A 25,493-nucleotide genomic window follows, 5' to 3' on the forward strand; every position below is an offset into this window, starting at 1 on the left:
CTTGGAATTTCTTCTCTTGTCAGATTTATAGCTGGGGAATTCTGGGAGTTGAAGACCATAAGTCTTAAAAGTTGCCAAGTTTGGGGACCCTTGTACCAAATTAGATTATTTTTAATATTAGATTTGTTTGCATTGTCTTCTTTATTGTTGTTAGCCGCCCCGAATCTTCGGAGAGGGGCGGCATACAAATCTAATAGATAGATAGATAGATAGATAGATAGATAGATAGATAGATAGATAGATAGATAGATAAATAATGAATGAATCTATCTATCTATCTATCTATCTATCTATCTATCTATCTATCTATCTATCTATCTATCTATCTATCTATCAACCAACCCACCAACCAACCAACCAACCCAAATATGTTGGAAGAAGATTATCTGGGCATTTGTCAGGATACCGGACCCAAATCTTCCCATTAAAAATCAAGTTTTTCCAGAAAAAGGAAGTATTTTTCTCACCGGTATCCAGCCAAGAGGTTCATGAAGGTAGACTTCCCGGCTCCAGAAGGTCCCATAATACCAATCAATTCCCGACGGCAAAATTTCCCAGAGAGGCATTTCAGCAAGGTCTTGTATCCTGGGAAAAAGAGAGAGAGGAGGATAACGCGGCTTATAAATCAAATAAATTAATATTAAAGGTATTCGAGTGGTCTTGGTGAGCCAAGGGGATGGACTTTTTCATGCATTGATCCTATCTTTCAGCCAGCTGGTGTGACCAAGAAGAAAGGCCTTCTCTCTTTGGAGTATCATAATAATAATAATAATAATTTATTAGATTTGTATGCCGCCCCTCTCCGAAGACTCATCCCTGCGGAAGTAAAGACTGGAAATAAAATGTTGTTGGTTTCCTCTCTTAAGGAACGCTCTCTACATGGGGCTACCTCTGAAGAATGTTCGGAAACTTCAGATCGTGCAGAATGCGGCTGCGAGAGCAACCATGGGCCTTCCCAGATACACCCATGTCTCGTCAACACTCCACGGCCTGCACTGGTTGCCAATTAGTTTCTGGACACAGTTCAAAGTATTGGTGATGACCTATAAGGCCCTACATGGCATCGGACCAAAATACCTCCAAGACCGCCTTCTGCTGCACGAATCCCAGTGGCCGATTAGGTCCCACAGAGTTGGCCTCCTCCAGGTCCTGTCAACTAAACAATGTGGTCTGGTGGGACCCAGGGGAAGAGCCTTCTCTGTGGTGGCCCCAGCTCTCTGGAGTCAATTCCCCCCACGGAAATTTGAACTGCCCCCACCCTCCTCGCCTTCCGCAAGACTCTGGAGACCCATTTATGTCGCCAGGCACGGGGGGATTAATGTACCCCCTTCTGACTAGTAACATTTGAGTATGGTTATAATTGCATAATATCAATTGTTTTTATCATTAGATTTGAACCGTATTGTTATTGTTGTGAGCCACCCCGACTCCTCCTGAAGAATTTTTCCCTTTCCCCCTTTTCTATCCCCTGCATGATTTTATACCCTTCGATCAAGTCACCCTTTAAACGCCGCCTTTCAAGGCTGAAGAGACCAAGGCGTTGCAACCTGGTTTCTTAAGGGAGGGGCTCCATTTCCTTGATCATTCTTGATGCCCTTTTTTTGCACCTTTTCCAATTTCATTCTATCCTTCTTGAGATGCGGTGACCAAAATTGTACACAGTACACATCCGTTTCAATAACCACCAATACACTTGGCATCCCTGAATCTGTCTAATCCTGCCATGAAGCTCTCCAGGCTGACAGCTGTCACGTCCTCTTCTGGAAGGGAATTCCATCAACCAAGGACCTTCTGGGTGGAGAAATATTTCCCTTGATTTGTCCTCACTTTCTTACCTATGAGCTTTAGGGAGGGTCCCCTTGTCCTAGTATTGTGTGATAGAGAAAATCATTTTTTTCCCTATCCACCTTTTCTATCCCATGCATGATTTTATACGCTTCGATCAAGATTCCCCTTCAAGGCCGTCTTTCAAGGCTGAAGAGACCAAGGCGTTGCAACCTGGTTTCATAAGGGAGGGGCTCCATTCCCTTGATCATTCTGGTGGCCCTTTTTTGCACCTTTTCCAGTTCCACCACCGGTAGCAGCAATTAAGATGGACCCTCCCGCCTGATTATTTTCCTTTGTTTCTGTAAGCTACCTCGAATCACCACGAGTGACTTGGGGTGGGTGGGGGGCAAATCAGACGTGACCTAGAACATTCATTGAAGACCACAGGACTCTCACACTGCACACAATTGAGAGCTGAGTCAATCGATGTTGCTATTCTCCACGCCAAAAGGAACATTTGCGGAAACTAATGGCATGAAATCAAAAACGGAAAATCCATATTTTTCTGGCTGCCCGGGGTTGGTTAATGGGTTTTGCTGCACCAGCAATGCCGGACAGGGGGAAAAAAAGGACATTTGGGACCCTAGTGTTTTCTCTGCCTTCCAATTGGGTGCCCACTTCATCCGTGATCAATGACTCCGTGATCAACGGCTACTTCAGCTTCAACCACAATAATACATGAGTACACGACAGATGCAAACTTCACCGCTCCAAACTCGACTGCAGGAAATACGACTTTAGTAACCGTGTAGTTAATGCAGGGAACTCGCTACCTGACTCTGTAGTATCTTCACCTAACCCCCAAAACTTTACCCTTGGACCAGTGTTTCCCAACTTTGGCAACTTGAAGATATTTGGACTTCAACTCCCAGAATTCCCCAGCCAGCCTTCGCAGAGGGGCGGCATACAAATCTAAATAATAATAATAATAATAATAATAATAATGATGATGATGATGATGTATATATTATATTAATATATTATATATTAATATATAATATAATATTATACATAGTATAATATTATAATATATTTATTATTATTGTTGTTATTATTTTTTTTTTAATATGAAAATCAATTAAAAAAATTATTAAAAAGAAGAAGTTGTCACGAACCACCACAGTGGTCTCCTCCACACGTGAAGAATGGTGGGAATGTGGCTTAGATGGACTCAGGAGAGCAACTGTCAGGTTTCTGTCTGTTGTCACTCAAGGATTCAAGCATGTAGACCTTCAGAAATCAATTCCGCCCTAAATAAATGTTCAACTTGACCATCTGAAGCAATTCTAGGGTACCACCACTAGAGGGAACTGAAGCATCAACATTACAGTCCCTTTGCTGGTTCAGGAAAAGACTTGGACCATCCACAACAAAAGGATGAAGTTCTACCATCTTTTATTGTGGGTCCGTCACAGACCAGATTGTGATGGTTTGGGGCTGAGGAATTCTGGACCTGGATGGCTGGGGAATTCTGGGAGTTGAAGTCCACCTCATCTTAAACTTGGTTGAGGTTGAGAAATACTGCTCTAAATACAGCTGCTGGAACATCTCAGGTTCAACTTGATATCTATGACGTGGGTGTCAAAAGTCCCCAAAGGGATGTATTTAATTTATATAACAATCCTGCAGCAAGTAAACGATGGGCTTACAAATGCATCAGATTCCATTCCCAAGGCTCCGATTCGGTCCAATGTTGCTCTAATTCCCGAAGTCTTAAAGTTTTATACATATCTAAGAGATTTCTTCTGAAGACCTAACACGTTTCTCTCCCCATTTTGCCTTTTCCATTCAGGGCAATCAATGCAATCAGGATGTATTAATTGCCCTTTGATTACTTCATTACCCACAGAGAGAGAGAGAGAGATAATTTTGAGAGAGACAGACAGACAGAAGAGGTTGAGAGAGAGAGAGAAAGAAAGAGAGTGATAAAAAGAGAAGAGAGAGAGAGAGAAGAGAAAGAGACAGAAAAGAGAAAGAGAAAGAGAGTGATAAAGAGAGGAGAGAGAGGGAGAGAGAGAGAAGAGAAAGAGACAGAAAAGAGAAAGAGAGAGAAAGAGAGATAAAGAGAGGAGAGAGAGGGAGAGAGAGAGAAAAGAGAGAGGGAGAAGAGAAAGAGACAAAAAAGAGAAAGAGAGTGAAAAAGAGAGGAGAGAGAGAAAAGAGAGGGAGAAGGGAAAGAGAAAGAGACAGAAAAGAGAAAGAGAGTGATAAATAGAGAAGAGAGAGAGTGGGAGAGAAAGAAGAGAGAGAAAAGAGAGAGAACAGAGAAAACAGAGAGAGAGAGAAAAAAAAGAGAACAGAGAGAAAGCTATTTTCTGCTTCTCTCCTTTTCTAGTTCCCAAATTCACTAAAGAGATAAAAACAGCAGTGTAAGAGAAAAAAAATAGTTTACTTCCAGGGGTTTCTGAAGGATAAAATGCTGAGCTGAGCTATTCATGCTATATTCAAGAAAGAAGGCATAAATTAAGAATGCAGTTCCAGTAAGGAACTTTTAAATTTTGTATGCCGGGGTTTTTTTTTTAATGCTTTTAATATTTTATTGGACGCCACCCAGAGCCTCTCGGCGATGGACGGTTCTTAAAGACGAAGCGTAAAATGAAATATTTTCGCGTGGAAAAATAGCACCCGGTCACCTACAGGTTTTGCATCTTATGTCATGCGCTCAGAAATATGCTCCTTCCCACCTCTGGCAGGTCGGAGAACATTTGAGACTGGAGCAGAGGTGCTGAAAATGGAGGTGGTGGAGGGAGGGAGGGGGGATTGAACCCATTTGGAGATTAAGCCTCGTCCATGCTAAGCATGCAGCACGCATGCACCATGCGCCATGCAGCAAATGCCTCCTTCGGGATTCTAGGGCTGCAGCCGCAGTGGGATTTTGCAAAGCGCTCGGCCCATTCTGCAGAGTGGAGGATGCTTGGAGACCCCGCCTCCCTACCACCACACACACAGAGATATGTGCACACCTTGTGCACACTCCCTTCCTGGGCCGTCACAAGCCTCCCCCCCTTCCCCCGCGAAGCACCTGCCACTCATCCGAGAGAGGCGGGCGGTAACTCGGGTTCATTGACTGCTAGTAACCTCGTCTCGCTGGCTGGCTCACGGCTTGCCAGCTGCAAATCCTGCTCAGCACAGAGCCCAGCCTTTTCTGCAGAATTAGATTTCGTTTTAATTTTTTTGTTTTGAGCCCGGGCCAGAGAGCAGCTCAAAGGCCCTCCGTTCTCAGCTTCTGACGAGAAGAAGAAAGAAGAAGAAGAGGAGGAGGAGGAGGAGGAGGAGGAGGAAGACAATGAAGAAGAAGAAGAGGAAGAGGAAGAAGAGGAGGAAGATGAAGAAGAAGGGAGAAGGGAGAAGGGAGAAGGGAGAAGGGAGAAGGGAGAAGAAGAGGAGGAGGAGGAGGAGGAAGACGATGAAGAAGACAAAGATGAAGATGAAAATGAAGAAGAAGAAGAGGAGGAGGAAAAGGAGGAGGAGGAGGAAGACAATAAAGAAGACAAAGATGAAGATGAAAATGAAGAAGAAGAAGAAGAAGAAGAGGAGGAGGAGGGAGGAGGGAGAAGGGAGAAGGGAGAAGGGAGAAGAAGAGGACGAGGAGGAGGAGGAAGACGATGAAGAAGACAAAGATGAAGAGGAAGAGGAAGAAGAAGAAGAAGGAGGAGGAGGAAGAAGAGGAGGAGGAAGTGGAGGAAGAGGAGGGGGAGGAGGAGGGGGAGGAAGAAGAAGATGAAGAGGATGAGGGGCAGGACGAGGAGGAAGAAATAATAATAATAATAATAATAACAACAACAACGACGACGACAACAACAACAACAACAACAACAACAATAATAATAATAATGGATTCCTGCAAAATTAAGAGGCGTGGGGCCAGATCCCGCCTGAGTGTTGGGACGTTCCGAGCTAGGTTCCCATGGGAATCTGGACAGGCTCCTACGTCATGGGTCTCTCTCTCCTGACCTGCCTGGGTTAGCACGCCAGATGTTGGCGCACTGCTGCGCATGTCAGCCGAGAAAGGACCAGTAGGATCTGCCAAGCGATACTCACTAACAAAGACAGACAGTAGGCAATGCACACACTTAGCTAAAACACAGCTAATAAAACCACTTTTAGCTTCCATATAAAGCACTCCTTTTTCCTCCCTAAAAGAGGCTGATAATTTGGGTGCATCTTATACTCTGAATGTAGCTTTTTCTTTTTTTTCCGCCCTAAATAGCTGCTAACCATCTTCCCAGCTCTTACCTCGCAAGCTCTTTCATTGTTACTCTCTGTGAAGAATGTTTTCCAAGTCCTAAGTCTTTGCAGGATTTTTTTCATCGCTCTAACTTGCTCCGAGTAAGTTTATTTCCAGCCCTACCCAGGTGCTAACAATGCTCCCAGCTCTTACCGGCTTGCAAGCTCTTTCATTGTTACTCTCTGCAAAGAATGTTTTCCAAGCCCTAAGTCTTTGCAGGGTGTTTTCCATTGCTTTACTTGCTCAGACTTTCTTTCCAGGTGCTAATGATGTTCTCAGCCCTATTTTCCTCCCCAAAAACTAAGGTGCTTCTTATACTCCGAAAAATATGTGTGTATTGCCTACCGTCTGTCTTTATCAGTTGTACTGTATAGCGCTTGCTCTTGTGCCCTTTGGTAAAACCCTTGATGTGAGTAATGTCAGGTTGCCCACCTTTAGGCCAGTCACATGACCTTTAAGCCACCCCCGGTCACATGATCATCAAGCCACTCCCACCTGGTCGCATGGCCGGCAAACCACACTCACAAAATAAGCCACGGCCACAGTGTGCTAGTAATAAATTTTGCAGTCCTTCACTGGTGCACACACAGGTGTAATGCTTTTGTACATGCGCAGAGCAATTTTTGATGACATCTGGATGGGTGGGGGGGCCTCCAATTGCTGTATGTATGTATGTATGTGTATATGTATGTGTATATGTGTGTGTATGTATGTATGTATGTATGTATGTATGTATGTACAGTGGAACCTCGACATACGAGCAGCTCTACTTACGAGCTACTCGAGATAAGAGCTGGGAGGGGAGCGACATTTTTGTTCGCCTCCCGAGCTCACATTCGGGATACGAGCGCCAAGGAGCTGTCTCCTGAAGCCAAACGCTAACTTCCGCGTTCAGCTTCAGGAGACAGCTCCTTGGCGCTCGTATCCCGCGTGTTTTAAAAGGTTGCAGCCGGCCTGGGGGGCTCGGGGGGGTGCTGGCAAGCCCCCCAGGCCAGCTGCAACCTTTTAAAACATGCGCGCCGCTTCGCAGCTGTCTCCTGAAGCCGAACGCTAACTTCAGGAGACAGCTGCAAAGCGGCGCGGGTGTTTTAAGCCCCTGAGCCCCCCAGGCCGGCTGTGACGTTTTAAAACACCCGCGCCGCTTCGCAGCTGTCTCCTGGAGCCGAACGCTAACTTTCGCGTTCGGCGGCAGCGGTTTTTTTTGTTGTTGCACGGATTAATTGACTTTACATTGTTTCCTATGGGAAACAATGTTTCGTCATACGAGCGTTCCGACTTACGAGCCTCCTTCCGGAACCAATTAGTCTCGTAAGTCGGGGTTCTACTGTATATACACCATTTGTGGCCAGCTTTTAAGTGCTTAATACACCTTAGCTAATTTATACAACAAATGTGGGCAACCTTGTTTATTCCTTTCCCTAATAGTATCAAACTGAATATAGACATCACAGTTTATGGATTGTAATTTTAGTAGTACTGTATTGACAATGCATAGTTGATAGATTGGATTTTATCATGGATTTTATCTGTTATTTATCATTTTATCCTACAACTTTTGATTGTGTATTCACTAAGTGTTTTTATTTGTTTTGGTCTATGGATGTAATAATACATTTGACTTTGATTTGATTTGAAACGTTTCCAAAATAAACAAGAAAAACCCCATTAACCTTTGGGAGAAAAAGTATCTTTGGGCTTCCTGGTTTAGGACAGCTTCCAGGCAGTAGATAGAGCTGGAGACAATGGACACTCCTTCAAATTAAGGAACCGTGACAGGTTTCTCACCTGTTTGCTTTTTTAAAGCCCAAGCTTTTAATTTTCCCCAATGCACAGTTCCTGGAACTCCCCGAAGGAACCTGATAGAGCAAGAGCAATTCGGAGGTTGGGTGACGCCATAAAGGGCTTGGGTGTGTCACACGTTGTGTGCCTCCAGCGGAATTATGATTGTGCAAAAATGGAAAAAAATGGGGGACACCTATGAGTAGAAGTCGACTTCAGGACACGTGCCCGTAGTTTGTTCCTTGAGCTTCTCCTAAGATAGAAAACCTTCCCTTCTGCTGAAGGCTATCTACCATTTCCATGTCTACCTACCCTCAAAACGTTGCACACCAAGACAACTAGACACAAGAACAATTTTCCCCCCGAAGGCCCTCACTCTGCTAAACAAAGACCTTGGAGTACTCATATCCAGTGACCTAAGTCCTAGAGCCCATTGCAACAACATTTGGACCGGGAGTCACTGCTCACAGTCACTCATGCCCTCATCACCTCGAGGCTCGACTACTGTAACGCTCTCTACATGGGGCTACCTTTGAAAAGTGTTCGGAAATTTCAGATCGTGCAGAATGCAGCTGTGAGAGCAATCAAGGGGTTCCCTAAGTATGCCCATGTCCCACCAACACTCCTCAGTCTGCATTGGTTACCGATCAGTTTCCGGTCACAATTCAAAGTGTTGGTTATGACCTATAAAGCCCTTCATGGCACCGGACCAGATTATCTCAGGGACCGCCTTCTGCCGCACGAATCCCAGCGACCAGTTAGGTCCCACAGAGTGGGCCTTCTATGGGTCCCGTCAACAAAACAATGTCGGTTGGCGGGGACCAGGGGAAGAGCCTTCTCTGTGGTGGGCCCGACCCTCTGGAACCAACTCCCCCCCAGAGATTAGAATAGCCCCACCCTCCTTGCCTTTCGTAAGCTCCTCAAAACCCACCTATGCCGTCAGGCATGGGGGAATTAAGATAATCTTTCCCCCTAGGCTTCTACAATTTATGCATGGTATGTTTGTATGTATGATTGGTTTTATAACAAGGGTTTTTAGCTGTTGTAGTATTGGATTTTTACATTCTGTTTTTTGTCACTGTTGTTAGCCGCCCCGAGTCCACGGAGAGGAGTGGCATACAAATCCAATAAATAATAATAATAATAATAACAACAACAACAACAACAACAACAACAACATTGCCAAAAAGGCTTTAAGAGTTGTTAACCTAATCCTTCGCAGCTTCTATTCTGGTACTTTTGAACTTCTAACAAGAGCTTACAAAACATTTGTCAGGCCAATCCTGAAATACAGCTTGCCTTTATGGAACCCACATTACATATCTGACATCAACACAATTGAGAGAGTCCAGAAATATTTCACAAGAAGAGTCCTTCACTCCTCTTCTCACAATAAAATACCTTACTCTGCCAGACTTGAAATTCTTGGTTTACACAACTTACAACTCCGTCGTCTCTGTTCAGACTTAATTATAGTTCATAAAATCATGTACCAAAATGTCCTACCTATTAACGACTACTTCACCTTCAACCGCAACAACACACCAGCACGAAATCGATTTAAACTAAATGTCAACCGCTCCAAACTTGAGTGCAAAAAATACGACTTCAGCAACAGAGTAATCAACGCCTTGAATGCACTACCTGATTCTGTGGTTTCTACTCCTAACCCCAAAACCTTTAACCTTAGACTATCTACAATTGACCCCTTTCTAAGAGGTCTGTAAGGGGCGTGCATAAGCGCACCACTGTGCCTACCATCCCTGTCCTATTGTCTTCTTTTGTTACTTTTTATCATTACTTATCTAATGTTTTATTTGTACAGATTACCACTCTATAATTGTTTGACAAAATAAAAATAAATAAATAAATAAATAATTCCCTCAACACTGTCAAACTATTTATTAATTTAAAGGGTTAAATTTAAAGGGTTAAATAAGGTTCAGGAGGGAAGTGTTTTTATTAGGAAAGTGAACACAAGAACAAGGGGACACAATCTGAAGTTAGTTGGGGGAAAAGATCAAAAGCAACATGAGAAAATATTATTTTACTGTAACAGTAGTAGATGCTTGGAACAAACTTCCAGCAGACGTGATTGGTAAATCCACAGTAACTGAATTTAAACATGCCTGGGATAAACATATATGCATTGTAAGATAAAATACAGGAAATAGTATGTTTCTATGTTTTTATGTTTCTAATTCTGCACTTCTATTACTACTAGTTTTTTTTCTCATCGCTCCTATCACCCATCTCCTCCCACTTAGGACTGTATGACTGTAACTTGTTGCTTGTATCCTAAGATTTTTATTAATATTGATTGTTTCTTCATTGCTTCTTTGACCCCTATGACAATCATTAAGTGTTGTACCATACGATTCTTGACAAATGTCTCTTTTTCTTTTATGTCCACTGAGAGCCTATGTACCAAAGACACACACACAGGTGGTAGAAAAACTACACTGAAGAATGACAAGGCATCACCACCCATCGCTTGACTGAGATCGTAGTTTGTTTCCCTAAAGATGTACGTACAGTACACAGGGATGCATTGACCCAGATAAAAGGGAGAGGTGTCAGAAAATAACATCATGGTTCCGGGATGGTGACACCAGAAAAGGTCATTGATCGGATCATCGCCTAAACGTCTGTCTTGTCTTCTGAGAATTTATGAGATGGGATGACTCATATCTAGCCTTCCATTTTCCGAAATTGGACTGGCAATTGTCTTTTCTGGTGGCATCACCGCGGAGCCCGTTCATCAGGGGAAAAGGGACAAGGTGCCCCATATTTGGGGTGAAGATAATAATAATAATAATAATAATTTATTGGATTTGTATGCCTCCCCTCTCCGTAGACTCGGGGCGGCTAACAACAATGATGCAGGGTGGGCCTCTCCAATGCCCTTCCATCTCGAACATCTTGAAATGTTCCTTCAATAGTGTGATTGCGTTGACACCTTGCAACATAATCAATCATGAATTTAATTGTGGAGCCCCTGGCTGTTTGCTTGCAAGATACTTCATTAATCAACTGAATAACATCCTCAATACGCTGGTGATATTCCCTTGTTGGGTAATGAAATGTCTCCAAGAAAACAAGTCCAGAGGGCACCTTAGTTCAACCCTAAACTGGAGAGATTCCCTGGGAATGTCTAGTTTAATAAAAAGAAGGACTAGGGGATTATTATTATTATTATTATTTATTTATTAGATTTGTATGCCGCCCCTCTCTGTAGACTCGGGGCGGCTCGCAACAGTGATAAAAACAGTATACAATGACAAATCTAATATTAAAAGTCTACAATAATCAATCTAACATTAAAAGTCTAAAACCCCCCACTGTTTAAAAATCATACATACAACATACCATACATAAAACTGCATAGGCAAGGGGAGATGTCTCAGTTCCCCCATGCCTGATGACAGAGGTGGGTTTTAAGGAGTTTACGAAAGGCAAGGAGGGTGGGGGCAATCCTGATCTCTGGGGTGAGCTGGTTCCAGAGGGTAGGGGCCGCCACAGAGAAGGCTCTTCCCCTGGGTCCCGCCAGACGACATTGTTTAGTCGACGGGACCCGGAGAAGGCCAACTCTGTGGGACCTAACCGGCCACTGGGATTCGTGCGGCAGAAGGCGGTCTCGCAGATATTCTGGTCCGATGCCATGGTAGCAGTGGTCCAATATCTAGGGGGTTACTACAGAGAAGACAGGTGGGTCAATCTATTATCCAAAGCACCTGAAGGTGAAAACAATGGATGGATTTATTTCTCAGATGCTATTTGGGGTGCCGACAACTCGTATAAGTATATGTGCATGATGGGTATATACAGTAGTGGGCAGCCAAATTTTTTACTGCCACACTGTGGGTGTGGCTTATTTTGTGGGTGTGGCTTGATGATCACATGACTGGGTAGGAGTGGCTTGCCGGCCATGTGACCAGGTGGGAGTGGCTTGAACAATCATCATCGTTCAAGTGAACTGTTAAGTCCTCGACTTACAACCTCACCAGTGTCGCTCGCTGGCGTGACAATTTGCTTTGCGTTTCCCGCGCTCTCCTTTCCTGGGTCGCCCCCCCCCCATCTCAGCCTGGGTAGCTGGGCGAACGGGTGCCGATCAGCTGTTGAGAAAATAGGGGGCAGGAAATGGGCCCCCTGCAACTCCTGCCGGTGCTGGTCTCCTTGCCGCTTTCCAAGGAGGAGGAAGAGGATGGGAGGGTGGAATGGTCAGCTGGAGTTGGGGACACTGCTTCATATATGTTGTGAGCCGCCCTGAGTCCTTGGAGGGGGGTGGCATATAAATAAATAAAATTCCACTGGTGGAACTGCCTTCCACCGTGTTCTGCCTGCTGCCCAGCCTCTGGGTATATATGTGAACATCCAACCCGAATAGGTAAAAAACCGGGTGTCCTGGGGGCAGAAGACAGAAAAGAGCAACCATGGGCTTTCCTAGATATGCCCATGTCTCATCAACAGAAGTGTTCGGAAACTTCAGATCGTGCAGAATGCAGCTGCGAGAGCAATCATGGGCCTCCCTAGGTACGCCCATGTCTCGTCAACACTCCGCAGTCTGCACTGGCTGCCGATCAGTTTCCGGTCACAATTCAAAGTGTTGGTAATGGCCTATAAAGCCTGACATGACATTGGACCAGAATACCTCCAAGACTGCCTTCTGCTGCAAAAATCCCCGTGGCCAATTAGGTCCCACAGAGTTGGCCTTTTCCGGGTCCCATCGACTAAGCAATGTTGTCTGGCGGGACCCGGGGGAAGAGCCTTCTCTGTGGCGGCCCCGGCCCTCTGGAATCAACTCCCCCCGGAGATTATAACGGCCCCCACCCTCCTTGTCTTTCGCAAAATGCTGAAGACTCACTTCTGTTTCCAGGCATGGGGGGATTAATCTCCCCCCACCTTTTCTGACTTCTGTATTATGACTAGTTGGATTGAGTGTGTATGACTGTAGCAGATGTTTTTTTATGAAAATGTATTTTAAATTAGTTTTTTTAATTTTTTAATATTAGATTTGTACTGCATTGTATTCCCATTAATGTTGTGAGACGCCCCGAGTCTTCGGAGAGGGGCGGCATACAAATCTAATAAATTATTATTAATTATTATTATTAAAAGTAGCTCTTTGCAGCTCTTCTCCTTTTCCCCACAACTGGATAGCCCACCTACTGACCAGGCCCTTCAAAGACAGCTTAGGGATGGTGTCCTGCAGCAGATTGTGGGAAGATTCCTTCCATGGCCACCATAGATGATACAAACATCTCCTGGTTGCCAAAGGAGCACACCTTCTCTGGCGTAAGAGGTGCCACCGCACAACTTATGATTGCAAAGGGTGTGGGAGCACTGATTCACACCTAGAACAATTCATGGGGCTTTCCCCGTAGCAAACGCACAACACAACAGACTGCTTCCTCCTTCATTTGCATGGAGAGTCCTCAACGTACATCCGCAACAGAGGTCCAGATTTATGTCGTTAAGTGAGATGTTTTGTTAAGCGACCTTAACCTAAACCAGTGAGGCCGAACCTTATTTTCCTCGGGTGCTGCTCTGGGAATGCGTTGAAGTTCAAAAATTTTGGAAGGAAGTACAGAATGAAATTAATAATATGCTAAATATTAATTGGATCATCACGAAAGAATTAGCAACACTAGTTAAACATGGGGAATCACGAGAATTTAAAGAAATCAAAACAGCAGCTTTGGAAAGCGCTCAAGCAGTCGTGGTATTAGGGTGGAAGGACAGCAATAAATTGACAATCCAGAACTGGTACTGGTACATGGTGGACCACATCCACTTCAAAATTATGGAAATAAGATTAAATCACTTGGATGAAAATAAATTGGAGAAGCTGATGGCACGATGGAATAAGGTGAAAAATGATACCTTAAGTAGAATTTATGACGACAATGTGGAAAATAAATTCCAATCACTTTTTGTATGTAAAGAAATGTAAACCGGAGCCAAGGAAGAAATTGAAACTTATTGCAAATAATTTAACCCCCTAAATGGTGGTGGGGTTTCATTGGTGTTGGGCACTTTTTCTTTAAGTATTTTTTTTGTTTGTTGCAATAAAAATTTAATAAAAATATATTTTTTTTAAAAAAAAATTTCCTCTGGTGCTGAAAGAATGTGCATGCACACTATTATGCACGCATGAGTGCCCACATCCATAATTCAATGCCTGGGGAGGGCAAAAACAGCTTCCCCTGCCCCCCAGAGGCCCTCTGGAGGCCTGAAACAGTTCCCCAACTTCTGGTGGGCCCGGTAGGCTCCTGTTTCACCTTCCCAAGGCTCCAAAGGCTTCCCTGGAGGGTAAAAAGGCCCTCTCCCATCTCCCCGGAGGCTCCCTGGAAGCCAAAAACGCCCTCCCAGAGCCTCTGCACAAGCCAAAAATCAGCTGGTCAGCACACACGCATGTTGGAGCTGAGCTAGGGCAACGGTTTGCGTGCCAGCAGATATGGCTCCGCGTGTCACCTGTGGCACCCATCCCATAGGTTTGCCATCACTGACCCAAAAACGTTTGCAACTTTTCCATTCGCGGTTGTTAATTGAATCACTGCAGTTGGTAAGTTAGTAACCCGATTATTCCGGGAATCTGGCTTGGCTATTGACTTGGCTTGTCAGAAGGTTGGATCCCTAGACATTAATCTGAGCGAAGGCTGATCTCTGTCTCTGATTGGATCGCTTTGGCTCACCTTCCCGTTCTTCACAAAACCCTCCCATCCACCCACGTCTCACAATACTAGACAACACAATATCAACAGTAGAGACCTTCGAATTTCTAGGTTCTATCATATCTCAAGACCTAAAATGGTCACCTAACATCAAAAACTTCATCAGAAAAGCACAATGAAGAAGATTTCTTTCTTCGCCAACTCAGGAAGCTCGAACTGCCCAAGGAGCTGCTGAGACAGTTCTACAGAGGAATCGTTGAGTCCGTCATCTGCACCTCTATAAGTGTCTGGTTTGGTTCTGCAACCCAACAAGACCGACACAGACTTCAGAGGAGAATCAGAACTGCAGAAAAAACAATTGCTGCCTTCCATTGAGGACCTGTAGACTGCATGAGTCCAAAAGAGGGCCGTGAAAATATTGACTGACCCCTCGCATCCTGGACACAAACTGTTTAAATCCAACCCTCAAAACATCGCTATAGAGCACTGCACACCAAGACAACTAGACACAAGAACAGTTTTTTTCCTGAACCCCATCACTCTGCTAAACAAATAATTCCCTCAACATTATCGAACCATTTACTAAGTCTGCTCTACTATTACTACTAGTTTTTTCTCATCATTCCTATCACCCACCTCCTCCCACTTATGACTATATGACTGTAACTTGTTGCTTGTATCCTTAAGATTTTTATTAATATTGATTGCTTCCTCATTGATTGTCTCCTCATTGCCATGAACCAACAACAATCATGGTCAAATTGCATGAATGTCTAGTATGGATGTTGGGTTAGTTTATTATGTTTATTACGGCTTTTAATTAAGGTTTTATAACTCAGCTTCTATATTTGCCTTCTTTTTAGTGTTTTGGTATTTTAAACTGTTGTAAGACCTTCAGGATTGGGCAGTATAGAAGGTGAATTAATAAATACATAAATTAATTTGACCCCCATGACAATCATTAAGTGGTTGAACCTCATGATTCTTGACAAAGGTATCTTTTCTTTTATGTACACCGAGAGGGGTGGTGTACAAATCAAATTAATAATGCTAATAATACTAATAATACTAATAAAATGAATAATACTAATACTAATACTACTACTAATAATAATAATCTGCACCAAAGAAAAATTCCTTGTGTGCCCAATCATACTTGGCCAATAAAGAATTCTATTCTATTCTATTCTATTCTATTCTATTCTATTCTATATTTTTTATTTTATTTTATTTTATTTTATTTTATTTTATTTTATTTTTTATTATTTTATTTTGTTATTTAGTTAGTCCAATACATAATACACATTGAAGAGAAAGATATGTAGTAATATAAATAAAGAAAAGAATAGAAGAAAAGATATAAAACTATAGGTGAACATATTTGAAAGAAGAAAAGATAAATGAGATAAGGAGAGACAATTGGACAGGGGACGGAAGGCACACTGGTGCACTTATGCACGCCCCTTACTGACCTCTAAGGAACCTGGAGAGGTCAATCGTGGAGAGTCTAAGGGAGAAATGTTGGGGGTTAGGGGTTGACACTACTGAGTCAAGTAGTTTTATATCTTAAGCCCCCGGCAGTCTCAATTCTTCTTTTTATTTCTGGGCACTAACAAGAGACGAATTAAAGCAGCCGCTTCCCACATCTTTCCCGCATTCTGCCACCAATTCATAGACGAGTAACCGTTCTGCTAGTCGCCCACGCAGGAAAAGGATCCCCGGGGGGATCAGAGAGTGGGTGGAAGGCAGCTAAATTTATCTATTTCTCAGCATCGGTTGCTCTTCAGAATCTGAAGAATTCTGGCTACGGGTCTTCCCCGCGAAACGGGGCAAAGGATACATCTCGTGCATGCGCCCAAGCGTGCCTTGGGAAGAACTTTCTGGGCCTCTAGACTCAGAATTTCAGTTCCTGGGGCAGATAAGAAGGATCAGAGAAGGATCCTCTTGTTCTGCTAACCACATAGAAACACAGAAGAAAAAGACCTCCTGGTCCATCTAGTCCAGTGTTTTTCAACCAGTGTGCCGTGGCACACTAGTGTGCCGCGAGACATGGTCAGGTGTGCCGCGAAGCTCAGAGAGAGAAAGAAAGCAAGAGAGAGAGAAAAAAAGAGAAAGAAAGCAAGAGAGAGAGAAAGAAAGAGCGAGTGAGCGAGCGAGAAAGAGAACAAGAGAGAAAGAAAGCAAGAGAAAGAACAAGAGAAAGAAAGCAAGAGAGAGCAAGAGAGAGAAAGAAAGAGAGGGAGGGAAGGAGAGAGAGAGAGAGAGAGAGGAGAGAAAGACATAGAGGGAGGTAAGGAGGGAGAGAAAGAGGGCAAAAAAGAGAGGAAGGAAGGAAGAGAAAGAAAGAAGGATGGAGAGAGAGAAAGAAAGAGGAAGGAAGGGAGAGAGAATTTTTTTGTCCAAACTTTTTTTAGGCCACCCCCGCCCCGCTCAATGTGCCCCAGGGTTTCGTAAATGTAAAAAATGTGCCGCGGCTCAAAAAAGGTTGAAAATCACTGATCTAGTCTGCCCTTATACTATTTCCTGTATTTTATCTTAGGATGGATCTATGTTTATCCCAGGCATGTTTAAATTCAGTGACTGTGGATTGACCAACCACGTCTGCTGGAAGTTCGTTCTAAGCATCTACTACTCTTTCAGTCAAATAATATTTTCTTCTGATCTTTCCCCCAACTAACCTCAGATTGTGCCCCCTTGTTCTTGTCTTCACTTTCCTATTAAAAACACTTCCCTCCTGAACTTTATTGAACCCTTTAACCGATTTAAATGTTTCGATCATGTCCCCCCTTTTCATTCTGTCCTCCAGACTATACAGATTGTGTTCATTAAGTTTTTCCTGATACATTTTATGCTTAAGACCTTCCACCATTCTTGTAGCCCGTCTTTGGACCCCTTCAATTTGATCAATATCTTTTTGTAGGTGAGGTCTCCAGAACTGAACACAGTATTCCAAATGTAGTCTCGCCAGCAAGATCACAATCTCCCTCTTCCTGCTTTTTATACCTCTAGCTATGCAGCCAAGCATCCTACTTGCTTTTCCTACTGCCTGACCACATTGCTCACCCATTTTGAGACTGTCAGAAATCACTCCCCCTAAATCCTTCCCTTCTGAAGTTTTTGCTAACACAGAACTGCCAATACAATACTCAGATTGAGGATTCCTTTTGCCCAAGTGCATTATTTTACATTTGGAAACATTAAACTGAAGTTTCCATTGCTTTGACCATTTATCTAGTAAAGCTAAATCATTTGCCATATTACAGACGCCTCCAGGAATACAAGAATGGGGACTTCTGGGAAAGAACCCTCTCTGATCCATCCAGTATCGGGTTGTTACCAGAACGGTGCAGGACACTGGACCGGTAGTGGAAATGGAGCTCCGCGTGATGGGCGGGTGCATCAGAGAGAGGTTTTGCTTCTGCATATGCGCAGGAAGCAAAATGGCACGAGAGGATGTGCCTGTGAATTTTAGAAACATAGAAGACTGACGGCAGAAAAAGACCTCATGGTCCATCTAGTCTGCCCTTATACTATTTCCTGTATTTTATCTTACAATGGATATATGTTTATCCCAGGCATGTTTAAATTCAGTGACTGTGGATTTACCAACCACGTCTGCTGGAAGTTTGTTCCAAGCATCTACTACTCTTTCAGTGAAATAATATTTTCTCATGTTGCTTTTGATCTTCCCCCAACTAACTTCAGATTGTGTCCCCTTGTTCTTGTGTTCACTTTCCTATTAAAAACACTTCCCCCATGAACCTTATTTAACCCTTTAACATATTGAAATGTGTCAATCATGTCCCCCTTTTCCTTCTGTCCTCCAGACTAGACAGATTGAGTTCATGAAGTCTTTCCTGATACGTTTTATGCTTAAGACCTTCCACCATTCTTGTAGCCTGTCTTTGGACCCGTTCAATTTTGTCAATATCTTTTTGTAGCTGAGGTCTCCAGAACTGAACACAGTATTCCAAGTGGGGTCTCACCAGCGCTCTATATAAGGGGATCACAATCTCCCTCTTCCTGCTTGTTATATCTGGGAAAGAACCCTCTCTGATCCATCCAATATTGGGTTGTTACCAGAACGGTGCAGGACATTTTCTGCAATTTTCAGTGGTTTTTTTGCTTCTGAGCACCCTAACCTTAACCCCAACCCTCACTGCTTTTCGTAACCAATGCAGACATTAAACTCAATGAAAGGCAGGTCCTTCAATCATGATCGGCACCTGCCAGGGTGGACATCCGTCTCCAAGGGATTCCCGCATCCTACCTCTTTTCCGCCACCAGGAGCCTTCCCGGACCGAATACGACAGGTCGACGAACTCGATGTCCACGGCTGACCGCTTGGGCAAATGGGAGAACCTCTGAGCCTCCGTGATGTGGTTCTCCACCTTCTTCAGGTGGGTGGTCAGGAAGGAGCCATCCTGCGAGGTAGCGTTGCAGACCGAGTCCTCCAGGGCAATGGAGACGCCGGTGGAGTCAAGGATCTTCTCCGCCATAGCTGCTCACCTGTCGAGGAGGCAAAGGAATCAGAGGTGAAGGTTCTGCTCTTCAGGTGTTCTCCAAAGTCTAGCACCAATTCTCCCAACAGAGCTTGAAGCTGATTGGCAGGACGGTCAGAGGCCCATCCCCACTGTAAAGACCTGATTGGCTGGATTGTAAAAATATGTTCCAAGGCGCCAGAATAGAAGCTTTAGTTCCTAACACCAGGTGAAATTTGACTCCCCTCCCAGGTTGAAAACCACTGCTTTACTCCATCTGCAAATTCTAAAACATTTTTTTTTACTTCCTTTAACTCTTCACGACAATATTTCAAAGACGCTAACAGCTATTCATAGTTGCTTACTTCCATGTTAACCGTGTCACGGTACATAAGCTTTCACAATAAGCCCAACTGTCCGAAAGTATCTACAGGATTTCACAATCTTAGAAATTATTTCCTTTTAGATGAATTCCGATAAGTTATTTATGTTTCGTATTTGATATATCAAAGTTCATTCCGGGTTCATTCGCTCCGATCCAAGCATAAGTCGCTAGTAATCCAAAATATTGTTCCAATCCGAAGTTCTGAAAGAGACTACAAGCTCCTCATATCCATGTGTCTCCATAATACCAAAGTGAGAATTCACAGTAATTTGGCTGTTAGTAAAATCAGTATAATCTATTTCAAGCTCAATTTTAGTGGACACTAGCTACACTAACAGACTCTTTCTCTATAGATTGCAATCAAGTCTCTTTTTGCACAAGGAACAGCTTTAATAGTCTGGAACCCATACCACATCTCAGACATCAACACCCTTGAAAACATCCAAAGATATTTTACCAGAAGAGCCATTCACTCTTCCACTTGAAACAGAATATCCTACGAAAATAGACTAACAATCCTGGGCCTAGAAAGCCTAGAACTGCGTCGCCTAAAACACGATTTGAGTATTGCCCACAAGATCATATGCCGCAACGTCCTACCGGTCAATGACTACTTCAGCTTCAACCGCAACAACACAAGAGCACGCAACAGATTCAAACTTAATACGAACCGCTCCAAACTTGACTGTAAAAAATATGATTTCAACAATCGAGTTATTGAAGCGTGGAACTCATTACCGGACTCAATTGTGTCAACCCCTAACCCCCAACACTTCTCCCTTAGACTCTCCACGATTGACCTCTCCAGGTTCCTAAGAGGCCAGCAAGGGGTGTACGTAAGTGCACTGGTGTGCCTTTCGTCCTCTGTCCAATTGTCTTTCCTTTCTCTCACTTATCATATATATTCTCTTCCTTTCATATATCCTCTCCTCTAAGTTCACTTTTACCCTTATATATATTACCACATGTCTATTTTTCTTCCTATGTATTTGTGTATTGGACAAATGAATGAATAAAATAAAAATAAATAAATAATTGTTTAAATAGCTTTAATCTAGATCCCAAAGAGTATGGAAAGGAGAGGCTAAATAAAACAATCAGTTCTTGATGCCAGCAGAGGCTTATATTTCTTCTTCTGGATAATTGCAAATTCTCCAATTTACTGTACTACGTCATATCTTGTTCGGAGAAGTGATTCACACCCCATCCATCACCAAGGAGGTGCCCCAATTGCTTCTATTTTCAAAAGGGTTGCATGGCAAGAATCAGAACGGATATCTAACAACAAAGAAGTCCCGTGGAAATAATGTCCATCACCTTGCTCATGTCAAAGATGGATGGAAGAAGCCAGGGGTATCCAACCTTGGCAACTTTTAAGGCCCGTGGACTCCAACTCCCAGGATTCCCCAGCCAGTTGGGGAATGGCTACATTGGCTGGGGGATTCTGGGAGTTGAAGTCCGCAGTCAGCAGGAGGAAGACTTGGAGGAGAGGCGCTTGGTTGATTGGCGGGAAAGAAAATAGCTAGCAGAAGGACAGCAATTTCTTTCAATGTCCTTTGCAAAAACAAACAAACAACCCACTGGTTTATCTTTAGAGAAGTCCTAGAACATAACACAATAACGAAGTTGGAAGGAACCTTGTAGGTCATCTAGTCCAACCCTTTGCCCAAGCAGGAGACTCTAGGAAGTTAGCAGGCACCTGTAGTAAGTTTATGCACAATTTATTGAATACTTAATAGTTTTTAAATTGTCCTTCCTTCTCTATTACCTTACTTTGACCCTTAATTACTTTTAAAATAGGAAACAATTAAACAGTATCTTTTTACCCATAAAGGCTTTAATCGTTTTAATCATTATCTAGAAATGAACTTTTATAGCAATTCAAGAAAATTGAGCTGCTTGCCTAATCTGTTATCCTACTAAACCTTGTGGGTTCAGCACAAAACCTTAAAATGTGACTGTGCTGCTGAACAAAAAACACTGTCTATCATTTGTCCTTTTTGTGGCTATTCCAATAATGGGGCTTCATCAACTGAAAAAGAGTCCAAGCACCTATTTGAAAACTTATCTTGGTCAGTAAGCTTATGCCAGAGCCGTTGCAGCTCGATTTTTAGATCTTCGTATTTCACTAATTTCTCCAGCTGCTTCTCCTCAATTCTGCTGTCCCCTGGGATTATTATTATTATTATTATTATTATTATTATTATTATTATTATTATTATTTATGTAGATGAGCAAAATGTTTCCAATCAAATGGTTAATCAGGGATGGAGGATTAAACCCAAGGCAAAAAATGAATGGCTGCAATTCAAATGCTAGGGAGACAATCTCCTGCAAAGGGATTAGAGTCTGATTAAATAGACTGGAGGGGGGGGGAGGGGGAGAGGGGGGGTGCCATTCAGTTTTGGTAGGGGAGGGGCTAAGGGAAAGACCCTTCCTACACGGAGAGAAATGAGCTTCCATTCTGCCCTATTTTAAGCTGCAGGGCATCAGCAAAGCGAGAGGAGAAGTTGGACTGCCAAAGTTGGATCGAAATGGCCATGAAACAGGGACCTCCAGGCTGGGAGTGATGGATGGTATAGTCCAAGGGCCCCAGCTTGAGAGGGCTAGCAGAAGAAAGAAGGGAGGGAGGGAGGGAGGAAGGACAAGAAGTAGGTAGGTAGGCAAGGATGGGAGGAAGGGAAGGAGGGAGGGAGGAGGGAGAGAAGGAAGGAAGGAAGGAAGGAAAAGAGAGGGAGTGAGAAAGGAGGGAAGGAACAACAAGAGGTAGGAAGGTAGGTGATGAAGAGAGGGAGGGAGGGGGGGAAAGGAAGGAAGGAAGAGAAAAGGGAGGAGAAAGAAGGGAAGGAAGATAGGAAGGTAGGTGAGGAAGAGAGGGAAGGAAGGAAGAGAAAAGGGAGGAGAAAGAAGGGAAGGAAGATAGGAAGGCAGGTGAGGAAGAGAGGGAAGGAAGGAAGGAAAAAGGGAGGAGAAAGAAGGGAAGATAGGAAGGCAGGTGAGGAAGAGAGGGAAGGAGGGAGGGAGGCTGGCTGAGGCATCCCTGACCCAGAGCCTGTGCAAAGGGGGGGGGGGGAGGACAGCGCAGGAAATACCCTTCTGCGCAGACTCGGCTCCTTCCCTCCCTTGCAAAGTCTGACTAACTGCAGCTTCGGGGGGGGGGGCTGCTCCCAGCCAAGAGCATCTCTGCCGGCGTGGGGGTGTGGGGCGGGGGGGAGAAAGCTGAGCAGACCGCCGCCTTCCTTGAGCCGAAATGCCAAAGCTCGGCTGGTCCATTGATCTCATGGCCAGATCTCCGTCCATCACCCCGGGGGAGGGGGGTGTTTGCCTTTCCCTCCCCACCCAGAGAACGGAGGTGCCCTGCAAAGCATCTCTGGGAGCCCCCTCCCCAACCCAGTTCCAAACCAGGCGCGACCAGCATCCTCCAGAAAGGCTTTCATAGCCGGATAGCCTATACAGGCCGCTAGGAAATTTGCAAATTTGCTGATTTGCAACCGGAGCTCCCGATTTCTCCAGGATCTGGGTCCGGGTATTATTTACTAATCTCCCTCCCTCCCTCTCTCAAGCTGGCCCTCCCCGAACAGCTCTCTCCTCTCCCTCCCCCCAACTCCCCTCCCCCTCAGAGCTTTTGCAGCCTGGTATTCTGTGGTTTATCAAGGATAAGGACCCAGCTATGCCAAAGGGTGGGCGTGGGAGCGGTGTGGGGAGGGGTTTAAGCAGACCCCACTTGACAAGAGACCCCCCCAGATAGATAGACAGAGAGAGAGAGACAGACAGAAAGATAGATAGATAGATAGACAGACAGACAGACAGACAGACAGACAGACAGACACAGATATAAGAGAGAGAGAAAGAAAGATACATAGGTAGATAGAAAGAAAGAGAGAGAGAGAGAGAGAGAAAGAAAGAAAGACAGACAGAAAGAAACAATAGATAGATAGATAGATAGATAGATAGATAGATAGATAGATAGATAAGTAGATGGATGGATGGATGGATACATACATACATACATATGATAGACAGACAGAAAGACAGACAGACAGATGAAAGTGGGAGAGAGAGAGATACTGTGTGTGTGTGTGTGTGTGTGTGTATTCTTTGAAAACAAAGCAGAAGAATTCCTGAAGGTATCCAACCTGCCCCAATTACTCTAAGAAACCGAGAGAGACCCCCTCCCCGCCTTTCGGCCTCCGGCCATATCTGGACACCCTAGGAAACGGGGCCACCGCATCATCTGGAGCAACTCGCCCTGCCCTCCTCCCCGAGACCTCCTCCCGCCCCTTTCTTTGCAACCCCCACCCCCCACAGAATCTCCTACCGCGGCCCCCCTGGGAGTGGAAGGATGCCCCAAAGTTTGCGGACCCCTCCCTCCCTTCCACCCACCCACCCCCATTCCCGGGAGAAGGGGAGGGGGCTTGGAAGGAGGCCCTTCGGCCCTAGCTAGCCAGGTCCCCCTCTGCTGCCGGGGGCGAGCTCACCTCTCTGGCCGTCCGCGCCTTGCCCACTGCTCGGCCCCCGGGCCTGGGCGGGGAGCGCCTGCCCGTCGCTCTTCCTCGCAGCCGACCTCTAGCTGCTCTCCGCAGGCACCGGCATCAGCCCGGGGAGGGAGGCAGGGGAGGAGAGGGAGGGGAGGCCGGGAGCGGGCGAGGCGAAGCAGCGGCTCTCCTCCTGCGGGGATCCCCCCTAGCCGGGCGCGCAAAAGGCGCATTCAGCGGCCGCAGCCGTCCCTCGCCTCCCGCTCCTCCGTCCCCATTCCCGGCTGGAACAGGTGCGAGCGGGCAGGAGGGCGAAGGAGAGCCGCCCCGAGCGGACCTGAAGCCGGCCGGCCTTCCTTCCTCCCGGTGGTCCGTTCCGGAGCAGAAAAAGGGCTGGGCCGGCTGCGCTTCCAGGTCCCAGATCCGCGGCGCTTTTGCAGTTAAAGGGTCCGCGGCTGCTGCTGCTGCTCTCGAGGGCGGGGGTGGAAGGGTGGGGGGGGGGGTGGAAGGTGGGGGGGGTGGGCCCGAGAGGCAGGAAAAAGACCCTCCTCTCGCTCTGCCGGAGGAAGGGGCGGCTGCTGCCTGCAGGAAACCCACCGAGATAAACCCACCAGGTTTCTCGTCCCCAAGCAGCTCCCGTGCGCCTTGGTTTCCCCCTCTGCTCAACAGCGCTTGAAAGGATGCTTGGCTGTCCAAACTCAGCGGGGGCTTTCAGGGGGGACTTCTAGGGGTCGTGAATCTCCAAAGCCGCAAGAAACCCACCGAGAAAACCCCACCAGGTTCCTAAGTAGCTCCCGTGCGCCTTGGTTTCCCCCTCTGCTCAACAGCGCTTGGAAGGATGCTTGGCTATCCAAGCTCAGCGGGCGCTTGTTGGGACTTCTAAGGGGTCATGAATTTCCAAAGCCACCCCCCTCCACATCTCGGGAGAGGTGGGGAAGAGGGAAGAGAGCGCCTACCTTCTCCTGTCTCGTGAAATCGTCGGTTGAACGGAGGTGGGACGAACGTATCCGGCCCCCGTTGTGCACACAAAGGTGTCTCTCCAGCCTTAGCTTGGCGCCCTATAATTATGTTCGGCTTGAAATCCGGGCCACCGCCGTCCCCCGGGACTGGGGCCCCACCTGTAGGGCAGAAGGACAAGAGCCGGATTCGCCCTGGACGAGCCAGCCGGGGCCAGCAGGGAATGGGCTCTGTTGCTTTCATCCAGGTGTTTCCCAATCGTGTGGGGAGGAGGTGAACTTGCAAAGGTCGGAGGGGGAGGAGAGTTGAGGCCGGGACCCAGCAGCCTCAACCGGGACACCCAGAAGACAAGCTGAGCTGCCACGGGGCCTTCAAAGCCCCCATTTGTAGTCTTTGGACCACTCCCGCGTCAAAACGGGCTGGGGGCCTTGATTTTATGTGGGTTTGGGGGGCGGGAATGGAGACGCTTGTTATTGGGACCTATTTGAATGCAGATTCCGATGGACAGGGACCAGTGCTGAAAAGACGGTCTGCCTGCGAGGCCCTTGGAAGGCGTGGGAGGAAAAAGGGAGATATCAAACAAGAAGGGGGAGGGAGAGAGGATGGAGAGAGAGAAAGAGGAATGATAGAGGGGGAGAAAGAGAGAGAAGAGAGAGAGTGTGTGTGAGGCAAGAAAGAGAGAGGATG

General features: G+C 45.5%; 1 protein-coding gene across 3 annotated transcripts in view; it reads right to left on the reverse strand.

Annotated features, from left to right (window-relative positions):
• ABCG4 (ATP binding cassette subfamily G member 4) overlaps positions 1-24,890 on the reverse strand; it is a 42,690-nt gene extending 17,800 nt beyond the window's left edge. The window contains exons 1-3 of one of the 3 annotated variants that reach the window (XM_070765579.1): positions 24,806-24,890; positions 18,779-19,017; positions 468-585 (exon numbers count right to left, since the gene is read on the reverse strand). In XM_070765579.1, the coding sequence (XP_070621680.1) occupies positions 468-585; positions 18,779-19,007 (347 nt within the window). In that variant the 5' untranslated portion in view covers positions 19,008-19,017; positions 24,806-24,890. Of the gene's footprint in view, positions 1-467; positions 586-18,778; positions 19,057-23,852; positions 24,112-24,805 lie in introns of those variants that run through there. The other 2 variants (XM_070765578.1, XM_070765577.1) reach the window with 2 other exon arrangements.
• Between the last annotated feature and the right edge of the window lie 603 nt (positions 24,891-25,493).

The sequence above is a fragment of the Erythrolamprus reginae genome, chromosome 12 (assembly GCF_031021105.1).
Source record: "Erythrolamprus reginae isolate rEryReg1 chromosome 12, rEryReg1.hap1, whole genome shotgun sequence".
Taxonomy (NCBI): Eukaryota; Metazoa; Chordata; class Lepidosauria; order Squamata; family Dipsadidae; genus Erythrolamprus; species Erythrolamprus reginae.